This window comes from Corvus hawaiiensis, chromosome 15 (genome assembly GCF_020740725.1).
Source record: "Corvus hawaiiensis isolate bCorHaw1 chromosome 15, bCorHaw1.pri.cur, whole genome shotgun sequence".
Taxonomy (NCBI): domain Eukaryota; kingdom Metazoa; phylum Chordata; class Aves; order Passeriformes; family Corvidae; genus Corvus; species Corvus hawaiiensis.
In genome coordinates this window covers 7,335,480-7,361,001 of record NC_063227.1, presented here as the reverse complement: position 1 = coordinate 7,361,001, position 25,522 = coordinate 7,335,480, and the positions used below count along the sequence as shown (strand labels likewise).

The 25,522-nt window shown below is 48.2% G+C and overlaps 1 protein-coding gene across 3 annotated transcripts in view; it reads right to left on the bottom strand.

Annotated features, from left to right (window-relative positions):
• Positions 1-28: 28 nt before the first annotated feature.
• Positions 29-25,522, bottom strand: part of MGAT4B (alpha-1,3-mannosyl-glycoprotein 4-beta-N-acetylglucosaminyltransferase B) — a 51,296-nt gene continuing 25,802 nt past the window's right edge. The window contains exons 1-15 of one of the 3 annotated variants that reach the window (XM_048319923.1): positions 18,720-18,762; positions 15,612-15,791; positions 14,792-14,932; positions 13,822-13,955; positions 11,275-11,321; positions 9,071-9,184; positions 8,557-8,632; positions 8,064-8,178; positions 7,167-7,297; positions 4,235-4,342; positions 3,121-3,314; positions 2,653-2,731; positions 2,108-2,195; positions 1,114-1,226; positions 29-1,038 (exon numbers count right to left, since the gene is read on the bottom strand). In XM_048319923.1, the coding sequence (XP_048175880.1) occupies positions 1,015-1,038; positions 1,114-1,226; positions 2,108-2,195; positions 2,653-2,731; positions 3,121-3,314; positions 4,235-4,342; positions 7,167-7,297; positions 8,064-8,178; positions 8,557-8,632; positions 9,071-9,184; positions 11,275-11,321; positions 13,822-13,955; positions 14,792-14,932; positions 15,612-15,791; positions 18,720-18,747 (1,572 nt within the window). In that variant the 5' untranslated portion in view covers positions 18,748-18,762 and the 3' untranslated portion in view covers positions 29-1,014. Of the gene's footprint in view, positions 1,039-1,113; positions 1,227-2,107; positions 2,196-2,652; positions 2,732-3,120; positions 3,315-4,234; positions 4,343-7,166; positions 7,298-8,063; positions 8,179-8,556; positions 8,633-9,070; positions 9,185-11,274; positions 11,322-13,821; positions 13,956-14,791; positions 14,933-15,611; positions 15,792-18,719; positions 18,763-25,522 lie in introns of those variants that run through there. The other 2 variants (XM_048319922.1, XM_048319924.1) reach the window with 2 other exon arrangements.

The following is a 25,522-nucleotide window of genomic DNA, read 5'->3' as shown; positions in this document are numbered from 1 at the left end:
TGATGCAACTGACTCTCACTGCTGCACCAAAGGTTTAAATTTAGCTTTTATTACAGTGCACATTATTTTATATATTTATATAGAGAGATGTACTTGAAAAAATCAAATGTATCCAGTAATAAAAAATACAGCACATTAAAGTAGTATAATGCATTCCAGTGTATAGCTGAAAGGACATTGGGATTTACACTAATCCCTACTATTTTTGAACTGGGCTACTTCTGCTATTTTTTTTTTCTTCCCCAAAAAACCCACATCAATCAATAACTGAAATAGTTATTTTAAAAAAGACAGTTTCTGCACTCAATCTCAAGGCATGAAGACACTGGAGACTTCACCATGAGTTAAGGGGCTGTGTTCAATGCTGGCAGGCACAGTGTGGCGTATTTTATTTTTTGTTCTCCCTGCCATAATCATAGCTCCAACCCCTTTGGATTCATTCCTCCTCTGCTGAAGGAGGGTCAGTCTTTGCCCTCACTTAATCCTCAGCTGTGGCCAGGACTGTTGCCTGGGAGAGGGCAAGGCAGACCTTGGTCCCTTGCCGCCTCCATCCTAGCGCACCGGCGGGGTCAGCTGGCAGGACTCAGCGTGACCTGCTCTGTCCCCAAATACAGCCAAAGACTGCCCTGTCCAGGGCTGAAGGTGCTTTTTGTCCCCACGCTCGCTAAAGCTCATCCCGACCCCAAACTGTCCCGTGTCCGTGTGTCCCGAGCAGCAGCCGGCACCCTGAGGGGCCGAGGGAGCGGAGCAAAGCCACCCCTCTGCACAGGGGGTTGGGTTCTGCTTTTTGCTCCTCTTCAGGAGAAGTCGATGCCCGTCCTGGCCCCGCAGCCCCGCTGGGGATGGTGGGGCCGGCCGAGCAGCAGCTTTGCCGCAGTCTGGCGGCGAGTGCTGCCTCCGGCAGCCGGCCCTGCGCTGTCCTGGTCCGGGCAAGGCGCCATGGGGAGGAGGGAACAGGAGGGAGGGAGCAGGACCAGGGATCCAGGAGTGTGTCCATTCTGCCTCATACATGTTTCACTCTGCTTTTTTGATAAAAATCTGAAAGAAGAGAGGGATGGGATGAGAGCGATGAGCAGGGCAGGGCTGGGCAGGTGCTGAGGGAGCTCGGCTTACCTCGCTCAGGATGATCCACACCGGGGAGTCGGTCTGGATGGACAGCCTGATGGCCTCCAGCGGCCCGAAAGATGGGTCCACCTCGCCCTCTGCGATGCCCTTGGAGAATGAGCCTGGTGGGGAGAGCATGTGGCTGACACAGGGATGGTCCTCTGGCATTGCCCCTTCACCTTCCCCTCTCCCTGAGGGGCACCACCAACAGCCCCAGCAGCCCCTGCCTGCCACTCCCCAACACAAGACAGGCTAAAAGCCAGCAGCGTGGATGGCAATACAGTGCAAAATACCACACTTTGGAGAACAAAAATCAGGTAAACAAAACAAAATGGGGAGTATTTGGCTAGATATTGCTGCTGGGCGAAAGGGGACAGAGTGGCCTGACACACTTTTTGCGTGTGATTTGGTTTTTTTTTGAAAATGCAACTGGGAGAAACCAGCCAGCATGCAGAGGAATAAGAAAATGGCAAAACACTACATGTACCAGGAAACTTTTCTTTTGTTTGTCTACTTAATAAAAAAAAAGACATCTTAGCAGGGACACCAGGGCTGTACCACACACTGGCAGGTCTCTGGAGGCTGCAATTGCTCCTTCTTGTACAAGGGCAGGGCAAGCACTAAAACAAGCTCAGGTGGCAGGAGACAAAGTTTGACCTGCAAGTGCTGTGAGTACACAGACTGAAAAACTGCCCCTGGTGGAGGTTTTTAACCCCATCTTAAGCAAATGGATAATCTGCATCATTTGCTCCCAGCTCTGAGCAGAGACTGGCAGAAATGCAGGACTGTAAACTATCTGAGGAGGACAACCTGGTCTGAGAGGGAGGGCAGTGTAGGAGAGGAGACAATGACAATTAAATCCTGTTCCAGCCTGGCTCCTGGCAAGCAGAAATTACTCTTTGCCAAGCAAACAGCTCTAAGGTTCTTGACTGATGTGCAGGTGAGGACATGGGCTGTGTTATCAAAGCCAGCAGGCACTTTACCACCTGACACCCCGCTGTACCTATCTGGATGTAGCCATCCGCTGTCCTGCGGTATTTGACGACTGTGCCTCTTCCCTCCTGCAAGGCTTCCTTATCTGACTGCAGGCTCTGCAGAAGGAGAGGAGTTTTGTGCAAGGCCAGAGGCAAGAGTCACCCAAAAGTCCCAAGGAAAAGTAGCAACCCCAGAACTGTCCTTGCCAGCAAACCCTGGCATCTCGTCCCATACCTGGCACCCTGAGACACGTGCCCAAAAAAGAGGACATTTGCAGTCCTCATGCTGCTGCTTCCACTGCAACATTCTGGCTCCATCCCCTCCTCTGCAGTCATCCCACCCATTGGAGCATCCCCTCTGCAGGCAGGGATAGCTCACACAGACGTGCTCAGCAAAGCACCTCGCTCCCGAGGTGGCATCACACCAGGCATGACCCCCTGGCTCCCTGCCAGCACCTCAAAGAGGCACTCGAATCTTGTAAAGATTTTCCTGATGGCTTTAAGCAGTTCCCTTCTCTCAAGCTGCTTTTGCTTCCCACTCCACCCTCACCTCAAGTCTCAATCAAACCCTTACGTCAAACGGCAGAACCTCCACGGTCGTGTTGAAGAGTTTGTCTTCTGGGTGCTCGATGTTCCCGCTGCGGAAGAAGAACCTGTGACAGAGACCAAATCCAGGGAAAGGCACACTGAGTGCGGGGGCACATGATGGCTTTCACCCCATCCGAATCATCAAACAGCTCAACCTAACAGGCACCTTCCCAAAGAGCCCACAGCACGATTTGGCAGGAGACTTTCTGTACCAGATTAGTGAAACCATGGACTGCTCACAAGTGCAGGAAAGCAAAGGCCTCTGGCAAAGGTGGCCCCACTGAGAAAGGGTCAAATTGTCCTTCCCTTAGAAGAGCACTGCTCTCTCCTCCTGGGCAGCCAAGCAGGAGACAGGCAAGAAATTTGATTTAAATTGCCAGGAGAGCAAAAGTCAAGTGTCCCCAAGTGCTCTGGGGTGTCCCCACACCCCCCTGCTGACCCCCCAAGCACTGGCCTTTCGATACGGAGCGGTTTGAAGAATCGGAATCGGATGAAGTCTCCAGCAGTGGGAGTGAAGGCCCAGAAGAAGTCCTCCCGCAGGTAAGCCTTCTCCAAGGTGAAGTGCTGGTAGGTTTTCAGGCTGGTGCTCACCTCAGCAGGAGGGTTGACATGCTCTTTCCGCAGTGCCTGTTTTCCAAAGTCCTTGTCCTTCGTGGGCACAAAGCAAAAGGGCAGAGAAGGGCCATGAGCTGCTCTGGCCCATGAGGGCCCCAGCTACAAGGCACTGCAAATTAAAATTTTGTGATTTGCTGGGCACAGAAGGATGAGAGATGGAAGTAATTTGGAGAAGGCATTAGGCAGGGGAATATCTGACTGGATCCCAGGACACAGCTTCAGGAGAGCCAGCTCAGAGAAACACCCCTGCTCTGTGCTCTGATCCAGCACACCAAGGAGCCCTTCATTGTCCAAATGTCCCTGAATGCCTGTTTCTGCCCCAGGAGCTCTGGAAACAGTCCTTACGCTTGAGGAGAAAGCAGCTGGGAGGCTGACAACAGCATAAAATGACTGGATTACATGGCCTGACAGCACTGCACTGTGATACAAACTGGATCATACCATCCATTTCCCTGGGGATCACACAGACAGCACAGTCCAGGGATGTGTCTCCATGGGCTCTGCACTTGTAGTTGTGGGAAGCTGCATTTTGTTCATGTTGAAACACACATCAACAATTCCAGCTCTTTCGCAGTGAGTTCTAGCTCACCTATCACCAAATCCCAGGAATACCGAGTGGGGTAGGAAGGAAGTCAGATCAACCCAGGAATCAGCTCTCCAAGGTGCATCAGCAGATTCTTCGAAGTGACTTGCCTGGACCACGGGCTGGCACTCAAGATGGGTGTCCAGGACAGGTTCCAAGGCTTAAAATCTCGCAGTGACTCTTGGTGCATGTCACTGCCATTCTGAGGAGCAAGAGCTACCTGAGCTCACTGTAACTCAGAATAAAACACAACCACTGCACAGAAATCCAGCTGCCACCAGCTGCTGTCACTGATGTCCCCACCCAAAGACAGCCAGTTCCTGGGTGCCTGCAGGCCAGGCCACCTGCAGCTTAGGCAGCTGGTACCCACCTTCAGCTTCTGTATCTTCCCAGCCAAGGAGGAGTGGGTTCCCACATGCTGGAAGAGCGAGGGCTTGAAGCGGATCCTCAGGTTTGCCTTTTGCCTGTCGCAGTGTTTCTGAAACGAGACAGCCCCACAGTGCCCCAGGCTCAAACCTCTGTGGGCCACTGTGACCCACAAGAGGGATGGACAAGGGCACAGGGAATGACAGACAGCCCTGCCCTCCATCTATGCCCTTCTGTGTTATTTAGGCTCTAATTTGGCAAGAGGGCTTTTAACCACACTCTGGACAAACTGGACTGTGACTCTTGGCCACTCACCCCCCAGGCTCTGCTGGGCAGTGTCCGGGTTCAAGTGCCAAATTTCTCCTTGCCAAGCATAGCTTAGAGCACTGAGCAAATCCCCTCTGTACTGTCAGGAAGGGACAGCCAGATAATTGAGTTTCCTTTGCCCTTGGCTTATTGGGAAAGCCTTTTTCCTACAACTCAGAGCTTGGGATCCCTGATGTCTGAAGGTACAGTAATCCTGGGATGATTCAGAGCCCAGGTGAACAGGTACCAAGTGCGGGCTCTCTCTGGATGGGCAGCTCCCAGTTTGCTGGCAGGAGCTGTGAGCAGATGTACAGCACATGCCATCATCAAAGCTGCTCGGCTGTTTCACGCCTATCCACCACATAAATAAACTTGGAGATGCAACTGCGATCCTGGCAGTGATTTACCGTGGAGTGGAGGGAGAGAGACGATGGAGAGGGAATAAAGGACAAAAGGGAAAATCACTGAGAGCGTGGGGAGATGAGAACTCACATTTTAAAATAGCTCATTTCTCTCAGTTTGGGGGAGCAGGACAAAAATACAGGTGAAAAGCTGTATGGAGAGGGTATTTGTTATCCAACTTTGGCTTTTTCCAAGAAAAGAAATGCCTGCACATCCCTAATGCCATCTGCTCTCTCAGCCTCCCACCCAGCAGAAATCCCGCGGAGGGCACGGCGTCGCCGGATGCCTGGAACAGACAGGGTGCCACACCAAGCCCCCACCACGGGCCAGGAGCTGGGAAATTCCAGGCATGACCCTTGCGAGCTGCAGAAGAGATAATCCCCTAATCCAGCTCACATTACATTAGAAAATTAAAACTAGCCGTGCTAATAGGACAGACCCTATTCGCTGTCAGCAACTCTGGATGCAACTCCATCATGGCTATCTCACTCTGGATGGGGAGAGGAAGAGGAAAAGGGAGCTACAGCATCTCTTGATTTATCTTTCTCCCCTTTTTCTGTTCTGCTAAAGAAACATTTGCTGAAATGTTTCTTTAGCAGACAAGCCAGGAGGGGGAATAGCTCAGTTGGTGGTAAGAAGGTCATCCTTTCACACAGCTCTACCCCAGGTAAATCTAAAATTAGTTAAAAAAGAAGGAGCAAAGCACTTACCAAAAGCTCAGGTCAAACAAACTTTCAATCAAAAAGACAAATCCTCCCTGCTACCAATTTGATTCTGCACAGTGGGATTTACAAGAGAAAGTCATGTTTGAAAGGGCGCTGTGCAGAGTTAATCATGCAAACAGTGGGGGAAAGGAGCCAGAAATCCACATGGAAAGTAGGTTAATTTTTAAAAAGGCAACATGTTTAAGAGATTTGCGGTTTCCCCTGAGAAAACCTTGGTTCCATCAGGTAGGAAAAGATGAGCAAAGATGAGTTAAGAAGAAGATGATCCTGCGCAGCAGGATCTGCATTTAATCAGTGCTCAAGCTGAGGATTTTGAAGGTGGGGGCACAAACAGCAGCATCATTCCCAGCTCCATCCCAGCATCCCACCAACTCGGCTTTGCCCACAGCGGGGCAGAATGTGGGGCTGCCAGACAAGCCTGGGGATTGCTCTGTCACACCTGAGCACATGGTTTGAACTGTCAGGAGTGACATCGCCTGAAACTGGTCCTGCTGCACAAGGGGTACAGGAGCAGATGCCACGTCCTCTACCAGGGATCAGGCCACATTAAACCACATCCTTGCCCCAGTTCTGCAGAGCCCTGAGGATGGTCCATCCCCCCAGCACATTAATACAATACTAATTCCCAGAATGACCACTTGCTCTGCCATTTGTCACCCCAATGTGGCTGTCACCACGAGGGCTGTCCTAAGCCACTGGCTCTGAGCTCTGCACAGGGACTCTGCTGCCTGTTCTCCACTGGGGGAGGAGGGCGAGCAAGTGTTTGAGTAAATACAGCATGTTCAGAGAGGAGACAGGAGAGTATGTGGTTCTGAGCTCATCTTACATCTGCTGCCGCACACACTCCCTCTCTGCCCTTCCCACTCACTTTAGCCCCTTGCTGGTGGAGTTCAAACACAACCTCCACAGGGCACAGGGGCTTATGGCTCTGCAAAAGGAGTGGCAGCATGAAAACAGAGCCCCTTTCACCTCTCTGCACCCTCCTAGAAACCCTGACAAGAGCTTTGTATGATCTGGCTTCATTCTGCCAGACTGTGCAAGGAGGGTTTGCTCTGGGTCGTCTGGGGTGAGCTCTGGGCAGTCTCCATGAGTGCTCCAGGTGGGTACAGCACATGGATCCAGCGTCAAAGGGTTATTCTGGGGTTGTAGTCAGTGAGTGGGAAATGGCTTCAGGGAGAGAAGCACACCGGAATGCAAAACAACACAGAAGAATGGGGAATGACTCCTGTCCTCGAGGACTGGAGGAGAAATACCCTATTAGTGCTTAGATGCAGAAATAATGCCTTTTCTGGCAGCTGCAGACTACAAAAGCCTGAGCTCCCAGGTCTCCACTTACACAATCTACAAGGACACCCCGCGGCACGCTCCACAGGGATGGCACGGCACAGTGCAAAGTCAGTTAACACCAGAGCTCACAGAAAAGATCCTCTGGAGGCACAGCCAAGCATATATTTGCCCACACAAAAACAGAGCATTTCCCTTCAACAGAGATTGTTTACATACTGCATCTTTCTCAGGGTTGCAGACTTTCACCCAGAGGATGTGATCCAGCAGCCAGTCAATGGGTTTGTCCTTATAGAACATCAGGATGAATTCCACAATCAAGCTCAGATCCAGAGACTTGAACATTTTTCCTACAGCACAAAGAAAGAGAGAAGATAGAGAGAGAGGAGCTATGGTATAAAATGGTGAAGAATCAGAGCTGGGAAAGAAAAACTTGGGAGACTGGGCTATGGAGGTTAGATGTGTCCATCTCTCTACGTAAAGGAAACAACACGTGGCCCCAGTTTACGTACCAGCACTGCTGACACTGCTAATGCATTTCCGGATTTAATATTCGTCGCAGAATTAGAGAGCATTACAGTCTCGCAGGTCACAACAGTATCAAAAGGTCTAAAACTCTCCCATTCAGTAAAGAGAAACAAGGATGAAAACCATACAGCCAGCTGCAGGACAGACCATTTCCTGCCCCGAAAACTACAAGTTTTAAGCCAGTCAAACTAGTATCCAAAATAACAGATCAAGCTGCTACTGCAACCATGTACTGCCGTTCCCAAAATAGTTCTGGGCTGATGTAAACTTCCTTTTGCACACTCTTAGGCAAATCCAGATCCCATCCAGCCTAAAAGCTACTGGTCATATCTAAGCTGTTTGGCTGTTGGCTGGGCCACTCACCAGGTTTATTTTTACTAAAAGTGAGCATCAGCAGTACCAGCTGTGAGGATCTTTCTCCGATGTGCAAACATAAGGGTCATTGCAAAAACAGGGAGGGATCAAGTCCAAGTATTTTACCATCTTGAGGGGACAATTTCTTGGGCCAAGAATGTAGTGCTGGCAAGAGCCAGTAGGCTCTTGTGCCTTGTTCCTGATAGGACTGGGGTGAGCAGGGGAGAACATTACCAATGAACCCCAGCTGAGAGAACTCCAGGATCATCCACTCCTCAGAGGGCTGCTGCAAGGCAAAGTTCTTCATTGTGCTGAGATAGTTTGGTTTGGCCACAATATCATCCTCCAGCTGCAAGACAAAAGGACACAGTGCCAATGTCCCATCCAGGTCCCAGCAACAGTCTCTCTACGCAGAGCAATCACACCATAGACCAGAGGAAAGCTTTAGCACAGACCCAGTTTATTTTGGAAGGTGCTCCAAGCAGATTTTTCTCACTCAATCTAACAGGTAAGAGAAACAAGGATTTCTGCCTTTCCTAAGTGGGAGGCTTCCAAGTCTAAAAGTATTTTAGAAACCCAGCTTTTGAACCTATGTGGTTAAAACCTGCTCCCACTCTGCTGCATCACACAATTGGATGTGCTCTTTATTCTCTCTCAGCTGGCATGAGCCAGTACAGTGAACTCACAGGTACATCCATCTTCCCACCAGCACCAGCACCAAACCCACCTGCACATAATAAATGCCTTTGGACTGGGCATACATCATTAAAAAGCAGTAGTCCAGGTTCTGCTTTGTCCTCCACCTGCAAGAGACAAAGACAATGGGAGCACCAGTCTCTCCTGGGACAACGGCTGCCCTGGGGAGCCTACCAAGGCTGGGTTTGAGATGGGAAGGTGACACAGCTCTGGGAGGCAGAGGGAATGGCATATGGCCTCTCCCTTTGGTCCCTGGTCAACTAAGAGTTACTGGAAACCTCAAGGACTTCCAAAATGAAGGTAATTTGGGTTAAAATGAGCCCCTCACTTGGTGATGGAAACACCACAGCACTAGGCAAGCCTGGCAAAGCTGGTGCCAGTTCATCTCCCATCACCAAATCATGTCCTTCCAACTTTTGGGTAATCCAAGTTTAAAGTCCTTGCCTGGCCCTGCAGAAGAGCTTTCCCTGCTGGAGTCAGTGAGGAACTTGCTACAGTTTCTTAAATTCAGGGCTTGCTTGGTTTATAAGCTCATCCATTCTTACCTGACTCTTTCCTTGGGGTCCCCAAAGGATTCCCGCAGGTGGGAGAAATCAGGATAGAAATGTGGAGATGGGGAAATTACCTCCAGGAGACCTGAGTGTATTTCCTTTGGGAATCTGAGGGAGAAAAGCAGCAGTAAACAAATACCTCCACGTCTGACGCAGCATTTCGTAGACCAAATCACTGGGTAAACACTGAGCCACAGAACCAAACAAACAGCACAGCCTCTAAGGTATAACTTCCCTGGTATCCAGTGCACTTCCAGGCCTCATCAGCAGACATCAGCAGGGATTGACAAGGGGTTTTTAAGCTGTCTTCTCCCTCCCACAGTCTCTAACAGCCCCACATGCACATGCTCCCCCCCAGCATCCTCCTCCCTTCTGCACATACATGGGTCAGCTTTAAAGACAGCCCTGAGCACCATGTACTCTTTATAGGCTTAAATGACCTGCAAGCTGGTTCAGCAAAGAAAGGACTTGGCCTTACATGCATTTCGAGATTTTCCAAAGGCATCAGTAATTAAATTAATCTTGCCGAGTTTTTGCTATACATTTCTGCTAAGTTGCTTAAAACACTGCTGTGCTGTAGTTCAGAGAGCCAGCAGGAAGTCTACCTAGTTCTCTTATGCTGATAAAATCAGCATCTACTTTTCCTATAATGCAGCTAAGAAGCCTTTAAAGAGTCAAACTCAAACAGAAAATAATGTCACCCATCTGAAAAGTAGGCACCTACATCAGCCTCGCAAGCAATACCCCGGGACTGCTCTAACTGTGAGAGGTAAGCAGGAAAACCAGTTATTTTTATACTGCCTTTTCGAGAACAGTTGGTGCAAGGCTGTTTCCTTTGTTTGTGCAGAGCCTGGAGGACGGGAGATGGGGCAGAGAGAGACAAAGCAGTGAGACTGCCAAAAACTTCTCACTTCTTGTTCCCTTCCTTATGCCTTCCTTGGGACTGGCAGGTCTTTCAGCTAACATTTTTCAAATCTTCCCTTCTTCAGGCAGCAGTGAAACAGCAGCTTCTCACTGAGCTGACAAAACACTGTGCTGAAGCAGCAACAGCTTTCTCCCTCCTGCGAGAGAAGCCCAGCCTGTCCTGGCCCCACACCACCTCAATTCAATTTGGAAGAAAAATAATTTCAGTGACTCGGGGAGGGGCAGGAGGCACTGGACAGGGGGATGATGAGAAATCAAATCATTAAGTCAATTAAAGTTTCAGGACTTCTACGCAGAGGCACTCTGCAGCAGAGCCCGGTAATTTCATCAGGATCCATTGGACAATCAGTCCATTATCCCCCGATAAGTGCGTCCTCCTGCCAGCAGGCACAAGGAGGGGAGCCCTGCCAGCTCCTGCACAGCAAGATGGAGGGCTCTGTTTCAGCTCTTCTGCAAGTGCCCGGGAACACAGCCCTCCCCACGCACGTCCCAGCCCCTCTCCCATCATTGGCTCGGGGACAAGGGGTGCTGGGAGGATGTGCTGCCCTTTCCCTTCTCCTTTGTACGGCCACTGCGATCCTTTGGAAAGGAGCAATCGCAGGAGCTGGACGGGAGTCACTGCCCCTTCTCTCACCACCTTTTCCCTTTGCCCCCAAGCTCTGGTGCCGTTAATGCCAGGACTGGCTCATGGTTAATAATCCATCACCAGCTTCTGCTTAAACAGCCACAGATAAAGCTGCAAAAGCCACTGAGGCTGCAGGACATAAATAGCAGCCAGCACTGTGAGAGACAAATGTAACTAGAGCCTGGAACAAGGGGAAAACAAACAGGCTGGAGCGGGAAGAAAGATGGATCATGGATTTTAAAGCAAAATAAGGCAGGAGCATTTGTGTGTGCTTACTACACTGCCCAGACAGCACAGAGCAAGTACAGGGCTGCAGTAGACACTGAAACAACTGCCAGGATCACTGGAAATCTAAACAATCCATCTCCTCACAATGCCCCAGGACAGAAGGAGCAAAACAGAACGAAATGACCATGTGTGTTAAATACTGTGAGCACAAAGCAGCCTCCTGGAAGCTTCATATGGGATGCATTTTAGAACAAGCAGAGAGTGGAAGTGGCATTAGCAAAGACAGCACAGAGTTTAAAAAGAGGAAAAAACCCCAAGCAACAACAAAATACAAAAGGGAAGCAGAAAAGTGTGTATTTTCTCCTTAATGAAGCTGTTCCCCGGCACAGGCTGTACACTGAAGCCATTTGGAAGTGCTTACAAGTTTTTGATATTTTCTGCCACTCCAGCTGTGTACTGCGGATCTGTCTGAAAACAAAAGAAAAGCAGTGTTAGAGCCTTCAGCCTCAGCTTGTGTCCCCCATGGCTCAGAAATCTTCTTCAACACACCCCAGGGTACTGTCAGCACATCTGTATCATCTTCATTCACCTTCATGTCCTTTTATCCAGCTTTACTGCTCTCCTATGCTGACAGGCTCCCAGGAGCCCTCCTCTGTGGTCAGTGTTAACCAAAGGCATCACACACCAAAATCCACCCCAAACACAAGATCCTGCACATCTTCCCCATGTGCTCTCCTGGCACTTCTGCCCCTGCCAGCACCAATTGTTTGCACAAGTTTTAACCTCTGGGCTATTTATTTTTTCCCTACACACACTGGCTTGCATCCAAGTGAATACTCTTGGCAGCGAATACTCTGTACCCTTTGGTGAAAAAGAGGGGTCTATTTATAAGTTTTTCATTTCAGGTTCATTTTGACACTTTTCTTCCTGAAGCCCCAGTTTGTTCCCACAGTCAACATGGCAACCCATAACATTTGGCAGACAAAGGTCGTCAGCGCCACTCGCTGCTGTCTGCGGGTGAGATAAGTGCAAACACAGGGACAGGCACTGCACAGAAACCATCTGCAGAGTGATGGGAAACCCCCCCCCCCCAGAACAAAGGGCAGGAGACCCACAAGCAAAAACTGTTCCTGTTTCCTGGTGGTGGCATTGTTTTGGGCAGCCATACGGATCATGAGGCCGCACATCCCGGGTGGATCTGCTGATGCAGCATTGCAGAAGCCAGGACCAGCTGCTGCTGCACTCGGTGCTGGGCGAGGTGAGAATCAGACACCGGGATGTGTGTCACAGGCTGAGCACAGCACTTCTGTGCTGGCACGGAGACAAGGAAGGGTTTTCTTGAGAGGAAAAGGTCCCTTTCTTACACAGGGCTCAGAGTCCCAGTGCTGGACTGATTTCTTACTTCAGCATGCCAAGAAAACAGCAAAGGGGAAAACAAAAGCAGGAAAGATGTTCCTGGCTTTGGCAGGAACCATGCAGCTCCATTCCAAGTGTCTGAAACAGTGGGCTGGTGACAGCCGAGCCAGCCATCCCCCCCCAGGGCTCCCCTCAGGCAGCTGAGGAACCCCCTCCTCTCCCCGGCAGCCCAGCCACTGTGGATGACACCTGCAGTGGCCAGCAGTGACACCTGGGAATGAGAAGTCCCTATCCCAGAAAGGACATTCAGTTGCTGCACTTGTGCTGAGTCTCAAAATTACTCAGCATTTGCTTCATGTTCATACCACCCTCTCCACTACTTACTCTTTATCCCATGCTCAGGGAGCTCTAACAAGTGCAGGTACATGGAGAAACACTTTGGAAAGAGGCAGAGCAGGCACAGCAGTGGTAGACACTTGCACAGAAGGATGTTGTGCAGCTCCAAGACCAAACTTGGCCAGAGGGATCTGCAACAACTGCAGTGGCTGTTACTGGGATGTGGTGTGTGTGCTCCTGCACTTCACAGGATCAGAATTCATTTATTTGTTGGTCACTTTCCTCATCATCACAGGAGCTGCCATCACAGCATGCACCTTACTTTCAAGTCAACTAAAATATTATTACTGCAGACCAAAACAGGAGCTGGTCTGGGTCAAGTTGCTTAAAACCTCTCAGGCTTCAGCTTACCCACTGCACAGTCACCAAACTTGTCCTGGCTCCAAGGGAGCCAAATGATGGCCAGGACCAAACCTTGTTCTGGGCCCTTTGGGCTGCACCCATCTGGGCACACCTTCTCCCTCTACAAAATACCAGCCAGAGCCCTGAAGGCCAAATGCTACTCAAAATGTCAAATTATGGGTAAACAGGCAGCAAACCCAGACATTCATCTTTGTTCTGCTCCCGGTAACAGGCTACTGAGGTTTATCTTTCTCACTGGATTTCTGGAAACTAAGACAAATGCACTTCAGGCTCAAGAAAATAATCCTGAGAGGAAAGCCATGGAGAAAAATAACCATCTAAACCCATAGATAAAAGCAGCTCTTGAGGATTAATGTATCAAGGCTTTTCAGCCCTTGGATTCAGCAACTGATTCTGGGCTCCAGGCACCGGTACAAAGAGGCATATTAGTCTGAACCCCGAATCATTGACTCCTGGGTTTCAAGAAGGGTTTAGTGATGTCTTACAGGTATGTGGAGAAATGGATCTGCTCTCCTAGACGTGGCTGTGGGGCTCCTCCAGCCCATTTTGTGAATATCCATTCAAGCACCATGCAGGAGGCATCATGATTTAGGTGAGCTGTGCCACACCGGCAGCTGCCAATGGGACGTGTTTGCCTGCTCACATCCTGACCCTCACTGGTCCAACTGGTGTTTCATTTCGGGCAAGACAAACCTGCTGATCCTGCTGGACGGCAGCCCAAGGCCAGGCTTATTTACCCAGCAAGTGGCAGAGCTGGAGTCCGGGTGGGCAGCATCCTGTTTGGCACCGAGCCTGGCAGACAGAAGGATGGGGGCCAGGGAAAATGGGGCAAACTGGCAAAGCTCTGTCTTACCTCGGCAATGAGGACAACGATGACGGAGTCCTCCTTCTCCTGCTGCGTGAGCTCTGAGATGAGGGAGTTGAGGGTGTCGGTGAGGTAGGAATGCACCTCCCGCTTCACGCTGGGGATTCCCATCACGACGGACACTGCCCAGGGCCACAAAGAGATTTCAGAGAGGGGGCTGTGCTGGGCAAGACACTTTGCTCTGCTCCCATGGTTCACCTGGCCAGTGCCAGGCTCTGTCATTAAAAACCAGCGGTGAGCTGCAGGTTGGTGGGTTCCTGGGCTACACAGGGTTCACACACTCCTGTCCTCAGCCCAGTGCCAACCAGCAGAGCACCTCAATGTGCCAGGCTGGCAGGGCACCCATGGGCAGTCAGATATGCTCTGCATTTTCTCCCTGAAGGAATGATCTCTAAGGAAACACCCAAAATCCCTCCCCCTCCCAGGGGCCTTTTCAACCTGTGAACAGCAACTTCAAGACCACCTCTTGTTCTCCAAATCCCTCCCATGGCCAAAAGCACTCCAGTTTAGGAGGTGCAAGTCAGGTCTTTGGTGTTGGGTTGGGATTTGGGAGCAGGGGGGAATCATCAAGTAACCAAAGTCCCGTTTCCAATGGGATTTGTCTCCTTAGATGGGTTACAGTCTCCATGAAGCACCCTACAAACTATGCTTTCATCTGAAGCCCTTCCAGGCAAAGTCTAGAGCACTCTGGATATGGAAAGCAGCAAACAACATCTGGCAGAAGCACTGAGAACATTTTAGGGCCAGTCAAGAGCACAGACAGCACTCCCTGAAGACTTGCAGGCGTGACATGGCTCACCCACCCCACATGTCACGATAACCAAGGAAGCTTGCATGACGCATGCAGCCCTTCCTCCAGTCCTGCTCGTATCTGTGCCACAGCCAGGCCCGGAGGAAAGGGGAGGGACAGGCACCAAGGTGAGGAAGAGCACCAGAAGCAGCACTAATTCCCATTTACCTCCAGTGCGCCCCTGTCCCACATGCACGGCTGGCTGCAGACTGTTCTCCTTTGACAGCAAATGTGGCAAATGATGGAAGATGGTGGGAAGGTGCAGCACATTCTTGTTGGTGATATTCCACAGTTTTAACTTGGTTTCGTCTTAAAAAGGAAAAGGGAATCAATTGCAAGGCACGGTAGGTAGGAAGAGACTGCAAGGCAAAAAGCCTTTTTACAGCAGCCTGGCCACCCGAGACTACTGCTGGGTTATAAAGAATCAGGCCAACCTTTAACATGCTACCACAAACCCAATTAAAGTTCAGCAGGAGCCAGGAGGGCCTTAAAGAAGTCCCAAAATATTTGGGAAGGAGAGAGGAGAATGAAGATAAAATGAAGGTCAAATCAGATCTTTCTGTAGAGATCCAATTTTCTTCAACCGAGCAACTTAAAAAAAACCAAAAAAACAAATAAATTGGCAAGGGGTGCTCAGCCAGCCTAACTCCTTCCTCCCCCCTCTCTTTGAATACCCATTTTCCATATGGATTGAATACAGCCATAGGGAACAGTTTGTATGACTTGCAAAGGAGAAAAAAAGCTTGCAAGCAAGCAAATTGGCGAATATCCTCGGCAGAGGCAAATCCGTGTTTAATGATGCATATGCACCTCTAATTAAACAGCAGTTTAAGAGCGCCCACGTCCCTCTGAATTCCAGTTTGCTCGCACCGGGGGAGAGAAGAGCAGGTCCTGTCCGCAGTCCTGCACACACACGCACACACCTCTCTACCTCCTCATTAGCAACAGCTTCAGAACAGCCCCAGATCCTCAACGTCTGTTTATTCACCAGATAAGCTGCTCCAGGTCCGGTTTATATCCCGCAGGGCCTGCTTCTCCGACAGCGCTCTCTTGATCTCCTCCAGGACCAGGTTGAGCTCCTTGGAGCGCTTCAGGCTCTCCTGCTCGGCTGCGTGCAGCCGGTCCCGGAGCACGAGGAACTCCCGCTGGTAGATGTCCACAACGTCACCTGCGGGTGGAGAAGAGAGAGAACCTCTGTCCTCTGTGCTAGGAAGGGTTTCGCTCATGCCTCCCTTACCTCCACAGTCCTTAAATTATGGATTTAGGGAGCTGTGGTCCAACATGCACCCATTGGCAAAAGGGTCACAGGGAGCGCAGTGTAAGTTGCTGAATTACAATAATAAAGCTACTTCCATTTTTTCTCTTTCAACTGGGGTTTCTGGGTCATGTAGAAATAGAATGATATAACAGTTTGGGCTGGAAAAAGCCTCTTAGATCATCAAGTTCAACTTTTAACCCAGCAATGCCAAGTTCACCACTAAGCCACATCCCCAAGTGCCACATCTACACAACTTTTAAATCTCTTGAGGGATGGCGATTCCACCACTTCCCTGGGCAGCTTGTGTCAGTGCTTGGCAGACTTCTCCTGAATAACTTTTTCCTAATAGCCAATCTATTCTTTTCTCCAGGGTGAGCCCCCCAGCTCCCTCAGTTGCTCCTTATCAGACTTTTGCTCCAGAGCATTCCCCAGCTCCACATAAATACAACCATCTCCCAGGAGATCCTGAGTGATGAAAAGAGAGATGTTGGCAAGGGGGAATGCTGCCCTGCAGTGAGACAAGGGTGCAGACAGCACCTCCTCCAGCTTTGGAAGAGAGCCCCAAATTTTAACAGTCAAAAGAGATTTTGGGAATCTAACCTCTCCAAAACATGTCAGGATAAAGAAAATCACATGGCAATAGCTGCCTGGTTGCTTATATAATTTCAAATGTTTGGATACACACCTTTAGGATGCATCCTAAATGTAATAAATATATTAAAAAACCTTCTGATAGGGTAACAAAGCCTTTTGTTTTGAAACAACATCTTATCCCGTGCTCTGTAAACAGAGCAATAAAACTATCAAGAGCTTTCAGTCAGAACTAACTACAACAGCTGGGAGTGAAATCAGTGAGCCACTAACGAACCTTCCCAGGACTTTTTTTTTCCCAATATTAATGAAACTTCTCATTAAAAATACACTTTTATCTGTGGTCATTCATGTGTTTTCAGTAAGACTATAACTCACAGGACTATACCCAAAACAGATTTATCCACTGAATAGTAGACTCTTAACCCAAACACGACTAGGAGAGCTAATGATCAAAAATACTGCACTGGAACTTCCCAACACAGGGCTAAATATAAATCAAAGCAATTGAAAAAGATACCCTGACTGCATTGAAAACTTCTATTTTGGGGTCCATGAAGAAAAAGGAATTTTGAAGATCAGACATATCCAGCTTCAATGCACAGAGTTTCCAAGACAACAGTGCTTCCCAGTCCAGCTACTGGTAATGCTTTTGCCTAGGAAAAGTTTCCCCTACTCAGTCTTTCCCCCAAGAAAAACCTCCTTAAAGACTCACTGCTTCACACAAGGGATGCCCCCAACGCAGTCTGGCTCCTATTAACCTTTTGACATTATTTTCAAAGCCACAGCACACGGGGAGGGAGCAGAGGAAGTTACACCCATTTGATGATTCCATCCATCTTACAACACATTATTCAGAGAAATTCAAGGGACAGACATAAACAAGACCAGTCCTTCCTTTTTCCTGTGTAGTGCTGCTCACTTTCCACTCCCATCAAGAAAACATTTTCAAATGTGCAGAAAAACAGGTTAACACCCAGCTTTGAGAGCTGCCACGGGAATTCACAGGAGGATGTCAGGCTCTAAAAACTCATCCCATGATGAGTGAGATCTTTACCTGCTGGTACCTCTCAGGCATAAGAATACACTGTTCAGCTTTCCAGTACTCCACATAACAGGTTTTCCTACTTGTGTCTTTTACTGGCTGCATCTGGGAACACCAGCAAGGAACAAGACTCACTTTCTGTTTTTGCACAACATGATGGCTTGTGCAAGGCTGGAAGCACTTGGCTCTTGGCATCCTGGGAGGTTACTATCCCGTGGATGCTATCAAAGCTAAATCACAGCTAAAGGCTGCCATTAGATCTTGTTCTGCAATACCTGGAGCAGAGTAAAGGCGAGGCTTTGCACTTAATGGCTTTTTCCAGAGCACTGCACTTCATTTGTGTCAGATTTAGAAGGGAAATGTCACTGATTATTCAGTCACTAATGACCTGCCCGCCGAAGCCAAGAGCTGTACTTTCCTTAGACTGCAATGGCGATGTGCAGTCAACCATTTGCTGCTTTTCTGGTTAATGGTTGGAAGTGAAATTGTATTTGTTTCCAGTGCTCTGGTCATATGATGTCTTCGTAGGCTTTCCATTCTTTAATTAAAATTTCATGAAATTTAAAAGCTGATCGATCGTGACTGGTTCCAATGACAGCCTGAACAATCCTAGACAAAGCCCGAGATGGGTGTACAGTTTCCCACGAATTTCCAGTAATTTTGCACTTGTTGGCCCGCAATGACACGTGGCTGCAGATCCGTGTCCTCACAAAAACCCTCACTGCTCAGCCAGGGAGGGCTCTGAAAACCCATGAAGGGCAGCAGAGGATAAGGGGGGGAGGGGGTGGACTGGCTCCCATCTCCACAAGCAAGGTTGGACACAGAAGTGATTTGCTGCTAATTAGGCTGAACAAATTTTTCAGCTAGTGTCAGTTCAGCACAGACCCTTTACTTACCTTTCAAAGCAGCAGCACTCCCTATCTACATATTTATTGTACTCCCTCCCAGCACAAGATAACAGAGCTCTTAAAATATCCCCAGACTCAAGCACTGCAGGACAAAAACTCCTAGCTATATCGAAAAAAAAAAAAAAAGATTAAGCTTATTTTTTTCTTGAGAGATAACACATTGCTTTGGGCTTAAAATATACTGGTTTAAGAAAGAAAGAAAGTCAGCATTAGGTGACAGGCTGCAGGACTGACCTGGGAGACCAAAAACCTCTCAAACTTGCAGCACACATGTGCAAAGAACCCATTTCTCACCTTGCCAGGGCCCATACTTGCACTCCATGGTTTTTCACAATCTGTTTTTAGAAGCAGGCTGGCTGTGAGGCTCCAAGTGGGAATCAGGCATCCTCATACAAGCTGGTGCTCAGCAGGGCAGGGAAGCAGCACTGGGCACAGCTGAGTGCTAGGCACCATCTGTCCATGCTATGCCCACTGGAGCAGCTCTGAGAGGGGATCCCTGGAGGGGGGAGAAGCCCAAGGCTGAGGGACAGTGGCCATAGGAAGTGTCCGGCTGAGCATCACTCACTGACCGATGTCCCCCCACACAGCTGTGCCCAGACACAGCTGCCAGGCTTTGTGTTTTCAGCTGAGAACCCTGGGCTGGGTTTGCTGAGCAACAACACAAACCAGTAGGGAAGCAAAAGGCAGGGACAGATTGAACAGGCCCTTTCAGGAGTTGGACTTTGATGATCTTAGTGAGTGCCTTCCAAGCCAGAACATTCTGTGACCCCCCAGCAGTTGGGATGCAGTAGTGTGCAAGGGATGGGCACAAGCTGGTGGGGCTCATGGGCTGCTCCTCAGGAGCCTGTGGGTGCCCCACAGAGCTAAGCTCCTGCAGCCTTCCCAAAGGATTTATCCATCTAAGACAGCATCCCCTTAATAAAAACCATTTCTCCATTATGGAGAATTCTGTGGCTTCATTCTTATTCAAGTGACTCTTAAGTGCAAACTATGTTTGCTAGCAGAGGTGAGGGCTGGGACAACTGCATCCACATCCATTTTCAGTTTTTGAGTGAAAGCAAAATAATCTGATCCTAAACCAGCAGACAGACACAAAATCAGATCAGTGCCAATAAAACCCCCACCCTGAAATCTCACCCAGTCATCCACATATGCATATATATATATATATATATATATAGTCAGGAATTTTATAATTCTGTATTTTGCATTTGTCTTTCCAATCACACTCCAACCTCCCAGGGAGTCTGCAGTGCGTTTTAAACACATCCGTATTTCAGTTCCAATTACTTTTGGTTTTATTCTCTGCTGATAACCTCTCCCAGAAGAGTGGACCCATGCCCAGCACCAGAGATTTCCCTCCAATTCAATCTTTTCAAAAGCAAACACACAGTCTTTGCTAGCTGGACTTGCTCCTCATTAGGAAGACTTTCAAGAGACTTGGTTTAAAAACTAAAAACAATCCTCAAACCTCTAAACTGTTTATCTCTGTAAAATCTTGGCTTCAAGAGTGTAACTGCACCTTTTGACCGCTGTTGCACAAGCTCCCAAAACCAAAAGAGCAAGAAGAAGTGTGCTTCCCTTACAACGTAAATGAACTTGGAGCAGAAAATTCATCTGCCTACAGAAAATGTCTCTGTAATGACTGTTCTCCCTCATTTTAGGCATTTTAGGCATATTTAAAGCACCTCTTTAAGAAATAAATGCTTCCCCCTCTAGCACTTGCAAGGGCCTGGGGGGACTGCAGAGCACAGGAACAACCACCTCTTCATGCTAGAGCATCTATGTTATCCAAAAAATGCTAACGGAGAAGAACAGGAACCAGGCTGGTGAGCCACTGTCCCCATCCCAGCCAGGTACCTGTGCTGGCCCCAGCTGCCTCCAGCCCCAGCCATTCCCAGCAGCTCCTGGAGTTAGATGATGATTAGGGAATTTTATTTTTTTCTTACATTTTGATGTTTAATGATTTATATAATGCTGGCATCGCTCCACGTATTACACTCTAGATTGCCCTGATTGAATCGCAACATTCATTAGGTCTCTTGCTAACAGAATTTCACTGGACCATTAAAATGGATAGAAGGAGTTACTGTGCTGTATCCGTGAATTAAATTCAGCTCCTGGGATGCAAAAAAGGAACAGTCCTGCTTTACATGGAAATCTGATGGCTGGTGCAGCACACAGGTATGAGGCACTTTGCACACAGGGATTGCAGCAACTTCACAATAACCTTTTTATATTGTTAAAAGCAAAATGTTGCACTTTGCTTATTTGGTTTTAAAAGGTAGAAACCAGCTCTAGAGACTTACCATAACCAAATCCCCAAATCATCCCCCCAAAACCCACTGCAAATAGACCCTTAAGTAGCAGTAAGAAAAAGACAGGATAGTTTAGCATCCAGAATGCCCAAATATGAGCCCCTCCCCACCCCCCCACCAAAGGCAGGATGAAGACTGAGCGGGTCTTTTCCTTCAAATCTAAAAAAACCCATGAATGGTGCTCCTGTGAGATGAGAAAGCTGAGAGACACATCACCTTCCCTTCTGTGAGCCAGCAGGTCACTGCTCCCAGTTTCAGACTCATCTTTTAAAATCATAAATATTTTGGCAGCGTGGGATATATGCAGACACTGAGAACCTGATTTGCATTGAGGAACTGAGCACCAAGACACACTGAGCAACAATTCAAACACTGTCAAGGGTAGAGTTTGGGGAGTGGGTGGTATCTGGCAGGGTGGGCCTCCCAAAAGGCTCCAGCAGTTGCAATTACCCTGTTGGGGGCTGATTCATCTGCATAGAAAGTGTGAGTGTTTCAGCAGTGCCATCACCACACAGCAAACACGGATGCTCTACTCAGTAAAGATTATGCGACATTTACATCTCCACTGTGTCCCAAACCACCTGGATACTCAGTCAAAGCAGACATTTTCTAGCTGCTGCTTATAAATACACCCCAAGATTCTTTATTAGAAGGTTTTTACACCATTTTTTAAAGAAAAAAGGTTTTTAAAGCAAAAAAAGTTTTTAAAGAAAGTTTTCCAAGTTTCAAAAATTATGTTATAATTTATGGCTTACCACCAAGGCAAAAAGTAAGAAAGAATCTTTAGTACCACTAGAAAGCTGATTGTTATTGGGAAAATAGCTACAGGTGTGGAGAGTTTCAGGCAGGGCAGGGACTGGGGAAGGAGAGGGGTGGCATTTGGGCTTCCCAGCTCAAAGCAATTGGGCTGGGTTAGGTGGTGCTGGCACTGGCACTGATGGAGAGGCCCAGTCACCAGAGTCACGGAATGGTTTGGGTTGGAAAGAACTTTAAAGTTCATCTCATTCCACTCCCCTGCCATGGGTAGGGACATCTTCCACTAGAACAGGTTGCTCCAAGGCCCATCCAACCTGGCCTTGAACACTTCCAGGGATGGGGCATAATGGGCACTGGTGGTCAAAAGAGCTGTCAAAACCAGCAGCTATGGTTTAGTTCCTTGTGTTCATCCTCTGCCCTTTAATTACTCTTAATTTCAGCTCAGTCAGAACCTACAGTATCTGCTATCCTGAACAATGCATTTTGATGCCCCACCACCCCAATGCACCCCTCAGTGCCACCACTATGCTCCAACTTGGAGCTTGTGCTCAAGAGCTGTTCTGGAGCACCAGAGTCTACAGCACCTTAGAAAAACCAGTACCCACCCTCCACACCCAGTAAAAGGCACTGATTGCCAAGGTGGGTTATGGCAGTGGGAAAGATCCCCTCACAGTCAGTGGAGGCTCCTGTGCTGCCCCTGGGTTGGCTGCTGGATTTGAGCATCCCACGGCACCAGTGCCATGCTGAGAGAACTCATCAGCCAGGGCAAGAGGCTTATTAAAACTCAGCCTGTCTGAAAAAATGATCCTCAAATAAAGCAAGCGCTTTCCCCAGCTCCAGTCTGGTGTGTGTGTATGTTGTTTTCTTTAATATGGCCATTTAATAAGAGCCTGTGGTATATTTAACAGCATTTCAACCTTCAGCAGCTCCGTGTAATGAGAGAAATGCAATGCATCTCTCCACTGACTGTCCCTCCCCAGGGAATATGGGCACCTTTAAGTCACTATTTTTGCAGCAGTAGGTGTTGATCATATTTCTGTTGTGCATCTCCTCGCTGGAGTTTAATGTTGTCTCAGCACATACATCATCAGAAGGAGAGAGGAAAATTCATATCCCCTGTACCTTGTTATTCCAAAGTATGAGCTACTGTTTGCATTGGAGATTCAGTTCAGACAGCACACACACAGATATTTCAAAAAATCAGCTTTTTGTTTTGCTTCCAAAGTCCTAAGTAGTAAGTTTTCAGAGATGGGGATGAGTAGATTTCCCATTATGGGGATGCTGAAACACAACACAGATGGTGAACATTACAATTCCCCATTCCAAGGAGGAGAGCAAGTCACAGGGGTGCCTGTGCCCAAACCCAAAGGCTCCCCAGGAGTGAGGCAGGCTCCAAAGCAAGGATGTAGAAACTCAGAGATTAGGAATGCATACGGCAACGTCCATCACCTCTGCCTAAAAGGCCTTGGATCAGGGCAGAGGAGGCAGCAGAAGCCGTCAGACTGCTCTTGGGTACCTGCAGAGCAGGTTTGGGATCTCTTTCTGCAGCGCAGCTCCGTGGGTGAATCACAGTGAAGGATACAAAGGGCTCCAAGATCACTGCAAATCCCCTGGGCTTCACCTGCCAAACAAAAGCACTGGCAGGAGAGGAAATTCCCAGCAGGTATAAACCACCATCAGCTTCTGACAAAGGAACCAGTCCTTCTGATTTGTCCTGGGGTTTTATCAACCCATTCAAGGGATTTACAAGATGAAGAAGATGGCAATTCATTTTGCTGCAAAACAGCTAAGGAGGAAAGGGGAAGAGGGCAAATGCTGCCGTTGATCTAAAGAGAAAAAAGATGGGATTAAACAGTGAATTTTCATCATAGCAAAAGGTTAACTATCCAGAGGAAGCCATAAGGATTGGTATTAAACTCACCAGCTAATAGATTTAGTGAGGATCTGGGGAAGGAGATGAATTTGTGAAGTAGTCAAATATGGAGTGGACATGGAGATAAGCTCGTCAAAGCCAGAAAAGGAGCAAATCATCAAGAGAAAAGTCAACTAAATGGCAAAGCGACACCAAAACTGATAGATGCAATTTAATTGGGGGGGGGAATCAAGGTATTTTTCACATCATTCTTAATTAACAATATCAACTAGGGAGGAGGCCGCAGCATCAGTGTCTGCAGCCCAATCTGCAGGCAGCAGCAATCCAGGGAAAAGGGGGGGGTAGGGAGGGAGGCAAACAAGATGTTAGCGTGGTTAGTGAACAGGATGGGGAATAATAGTATGAAGATTATAACATTATTAAAATGATGCTGCCTAATCCCAGAATAGTTTTCACATCATCTGAAAAAGAGTATTAATACAGACTTAAAAGGGGCTTTTGAGAGGGTGATAAGAATGATCAAAGGCCTGAAAAAACCCCCTGCTCTGTGAGGAAAGAAAATATATGTGAGATAATTAATCTTAGGAAGGGCATGATAATAGGGCTTATGATGAAAAGCATATAAAATAGAGAGATATAATGAAAATATACCACAGGCTTCCATTCTCCTGGAAGAATGGAGAATGGTCACTTACATAGCAGTAAGTAACCATTGCATTCAAATATTAATTTGAAACTGATAAAAGGAAATGTGTTGCACAGATAAAGTGTATTTTTTCTATGAATTCGCTGAGGAATTTAAACAATGTCAAAGAGCTGGAAGGTGCTGAGCCCAAGGTGGGGTAAAACAGCATCCTGCCACTGGTCCCTGGTCTCAGCTGGGTTGGGAGCCCCTTTTTCTCCCCTTTTCCTTGGGAGAAAGACCATGCATTTCTATGTCTCTCTTCACAACCTAATTAGGAACACTGAAGCTTTTGTCTTCAAAGCAAAGCTAATTCATTAGCAATCTAATTATTTACCTGTGTAGCACAAATACAGCTTTCGAAGCATTTTTCTCTCAAATGGAAAGTGAAGGCTTAGTACTTGGTGGGTTTTTTAATACCCTTTATTTGACTGGGGAATAAAAATGGGCTGAAAGTGAACAAAATAAAGCATTACAGAAATCACGGGTCATTAAACCTCGAAATAATTGCAGCTCGACAGGATTTTTAAGTGAGGACATTACACAGGCAAACCTGGGCAAGGGGTAGAAAGGAAGCGGGGAAAAGGGGAACAGAAAAGGATTTGAGCTGGTACATGTGGTCAATCCTACCAAGCAAACCTCTGCATGGTTTAAAAAGAGATGCATTTGCCTATGCACTTTCCTTACATGGCACGGGCATGGAAAATGCCCTTGGATGCACCTAAGGGCAGCAGGAACAGGTTGGCAGTGGAGAGGGTGTTGCTCTCCTGCTCTGAAGATGAATGTGCAGGAATCTGCAGCAGCCTCGTCTGCGCATCACCGCGGTCCAGGCTCAGCTCCGGGTACTGACCATGCCATGGGCCATGTCACTTGTCACGCTGGATTGAGAACCATTGCATGCAGGAAAAGCCCAAATCAGATTTGGCTCTCAAAAGCCCAAATCAGATTTGCTTGGCTCTCACCAAACCCTCCAGACTGCATTTCTCTCCCTTTCACTTTGTTCTCACAAGCAGCAGCAAAGCCAGTGAGTAAAATCTCATGAACCAAAACAATCCCAAAGGAACAGCTGATGACTGGAGCGTGCAGGACCAAGTCTCCACGGGTGCTGGCAAGGCCCAGCTCTGGAGCTTTACAGAAGAAGAAAACCCTGAAGCAGAGCAAATGCCTCGAAGTCCAACAGGAAAACCCTTTCTATTATAACCTAATTAAGTTAATAGTGAAACAGAGACCTTGTTCCACCAAACCCCAAAGCCCCCACGCATCCTGCTCTGTGCTTAGTGCTAATGGCTCGCAAGTCCATCCAAAAGGAATCCCTCCAAGAACGGAAGTCAATCCTTGCAAAGGTCACTGTGTTAATCATCACGCCCTTTCTCTAGCAGCAGCTGTCGGTAATTGCCTGTGAAGGAGTCGAAATGAAACTCTTGTTAATCCTTCTCCCAACACTACTAAAATCAAACATCATCATTAT